This window comes from Pundamilia nyererei, unplaced genomic scaffold, assembly GCF_000239375.1.
Source record: "Pundamilia nyererei isolate P.nyererei 1_Seehausen unplaced genomic scaffold, PunNye1.0 scaffold00190, whole genome shotgun sequence".
NCBI classification, from domain to species: Eukaryota; Metazoa; Chordata; class Actinopteri; order Cichliformes; family Cichlidae; genus Pundamilia; species Pundamilia nyererei.
The window spans coordinates 168,399-171,645 of NW_005187591.1; the positions used below are offsets into that span (position 1 = coordinate 168,399).

At 40.0% G+C, this 3,247-nt stretch overlaps 1 protein-coding gene across 1 annotated transcript in view; it reads right to left on the reverse strand.

The window, feature by feature from the left end:
- The window catches only part of LOC102214836 (lanC-like protein 3), a 7,624-nt gene that overhangs the window by 2,539 nt on the left and 1,838 nt on the right, over nucleotides 1-3,247 (reverse strand). The window contains exon 2 of the mRNA XM_005747159.1: nucleotides 1,622-1,745. Within this exon, the coding sequence (XP_005747216.1) occupies nucleotides 1,622-1,745 (124 nt within the window). The remainder of the gene's footprint in view (nucleotides 1-1,621; nucleotides 1,746-3,247) is intronic.

Here is a 3,247-nt window from a genome sequence, read left to right on the forward strand (position 1 = left end):
TACAAGTATACGGACATGCTTGACGCTGGAAATAACAAGAGATAGAAGAGTAACCCTTTGTAGCCTTGCAACCATCCGATAAGATTATCTCCTGACAAGAACATCATAGCTGGATGATTCTAAACATTTTTAGATTCGCATCAAGTTTAACTGCTTTCCACATCCAATGACAATATTTCCAAACTCTCACATTATAGGTAACAACTACATAATACTCAAAATACGGTAGTAACTATGGTAACGTACAAATGTCTTGAGTCACTCATAATTTCTTTTTGTTTTGCTTCTAAAGAGCCAGACTTTGTCATTATCAAAATGGTCTTTAGTAGTAGTTTTCTAGGCTTTCTGAAGGTCTTTCAAAAGTTTGGGTTTCTTTTTTGGACATTGGCTGCTTTTTCACTCAAATTCAATCCAGTCTTTGTACCTGGACATTTTCAGAGGACTTGTTTTTTTAAATAAGCCACTAAATACTGACCTATGAATCATTCAAGCATAAAAAGACACAACACTGAAGTGTGATACCATCTGGAAAGCGGCAATGGCTGTGTGGGCTCATCTTGACAGAAAATGGAACAAAAGGGAACCAAGATCCATCCTGTAAGAAGCCCGGAGCACTATTCCTGAAAACTGCATAAAGAAAATAGAAGAAAGCTTTCCAGAGAGAGTTCAGGCTGTGCTGGAGAATAAAGGTGGTCATTGCAAATATTGACTTTCAAGTTTAACAGAATTGAACGGAATCTGTTTTTGCCTTTTAAACTGTATTTCCATGTATGTTTGCACATGTTTCAATAAATCACTGCAGCTGTTTCCCATATTAATCGATAAATATAAGGAAATGAGGGGTGGCTCAAGACTTTTGCACTGTTGCGCTTTTGTACTGAATATTCAGGTTTTCATATAATGTTTAAATGACCTGAAAGCAACGTGAAAAAACACTGTGAACATGACTAAATCAGTTACCGTAGGAAAGCATTTATCATAGGCCCATAGCTCCTGTCTCCAACCATCCACCACCCCAGACTCCACCAAAGAAATGTCTTCCTCCTGCACAGGCGTTGGATGTGAATCGTAAGTTACAGAATCATCAAACATGGATGTAATTCGTTGGGATCCTGGAGCGAGACTTCCTAAGTAATGCTAAACACATGCAACAAACCAAGACTCTCTGAGGCAGCCCAGCCCACCGCCCACCGCAAATCGATCAAGAAACTCCTCCAATAGCAAACCTCTCATGACAGGCAAACTGAGAACACATGCAGGATCTTCAGCATATATTTTCATCCAGGTATTTCTAATCTACAGATCTCTCAAAATATAACTGTTCCACTTCCTCGTCATCCTCAAAGATGTTGCTGTATCCATGCAAAAGTGGCCAGCAGGGCTATGCTTACTATGAACTCTGTTGATGTGAAAGTTACTTCAACCCTGAGGGGTCTCTTCCTCTGATGCCCATCAAGGAAAAGGACAGTTAGTTTTGCACACATGAACACACCAGTCCTGTGACAACAGAAGCTCCTGCTGTGGTCAGAGGACTGAAACTGTGAAAAATCCTGATATCTGTGCATTTACACTACCTTTATAACAAGGGCACTGAACGTTGCATGAAGCTGGTGGTTCTTACCGAGGTACTCTGTTCCATAGTACGAGTACATAAGGGGGAAAGGCTTTCTCTTCTTCCTGGCATACTGTTTTCCTGACTCGATGATGGCCTGGCAAATAGATTTGATTTGATCTTTGCTCAGAATCTGCAGAGCAAATGACACACTGCAGTTAACACAAATAAAACCTCAATTGGAAATACATTGTGCAGCGTTAAAATATTAAACATTTTAATGGTTGTGCACACCCACACTGCAAACTGACCTTTCTCCCAGGAGACATTTTAATATTTTGAAGCACAGGTGTAATTAAAAACATGATGGTTGTATTGATTCAGTCCAGGCAGGCCCAGCATCTGATAATGCACAGTGGCTCAGTGAAAAGGCTTCCTGTGCTGCTATTCCTCCCCCAGCAAAGCCAGGCCCAAACATTTCCAAGTACAGGTCTAATCATGCAAAATAATGACACTGACTGACTCGTGATGAATGTTTAAAGGAATAATGACAAGAATAAAAACTTTTAAAGCAGAAGCAGGCTTAATGTTTAACATAGATTATTCACCTGTTATCTTTTTATGTCAAAACCAACAACATGTTCAGTGTAACTCCAGTGACTCACAACATTTGGTTATATTATGCTGACAAAGTGCTGCAGGGATGAGTTCTGTGTGAAATAAAAGCTTATGATTCCAAAATGTTTTATTGAGAAAGACTCACAGACTAACACTTTTAGAAATTTTGAAATGCAAAGCATCAACATAGGGCTGTTTGCAAACTGCACCATGGTTGCATAATTTCTAGCTGCTGCTCAAGAGCTTCATTTAGACAGCTGTTAGTAACCACCATCTCTGGGGCACTCAACAAGCATTAGAATTCACGAGTGGTGCGATTACTTACTTATTTTATGTAAAGGTCTTTGACACGTTTAAAAAAACTGACTTTGAGACGACGAAAAGTTTAAGACCTGTTAGCTTCAGGCAGACATCCACTACAGTAAGCCACAGATGTCTGGGAAACTCACTTTTTTCTACTCCATAACAACCTTTTTTTTCCATTTTCAAACATCCATGTGGTGCTGACTCCAGTGACATCACTTGAACCAGTCTGTCTGGTCTCACAGATCTCTCTCTGAAATCACTAAAGGGTTTTTTTTACATCTCTTTTTTCCACACTTGAATTCCCTGTTAATGGATAAAGGTGTGAAACCCACACAGCTGCTCTTTCAGCAGTCTCAGGGCATGACCCAAACATCTCACAGGGGGAACAGCGGCACCTTATGAAGCTACTTTCCACTGTTCCCTTGTCACAAGGTGTTACCTTTCATTTGAAAGATTCTTATGCTGGATGCCCTTCCTAACATAATCCTAAATTTATCCAACCTGAAAATGTGAACACATTTTTAACAAGTGGCTCTCTGAGTTACTTCTGTCTTCTCCTGAGTTTGAGGTAGACTGGCTGTTCTTCTCTGAGTTCTGATCAACAACATGGGGGGGGAAATCCCAGTGAATCAGCAGCTGAAGTAGTCATACCATCATCCCATTCTGATGCTTGGTTTGAGCTTCAGCAGGTCATTTTGACCTTGTCTACTTTGCCTAATTGCACTGAGTTGCTGCCATGTTATTGGCTGAATAGTATATATATATATATAT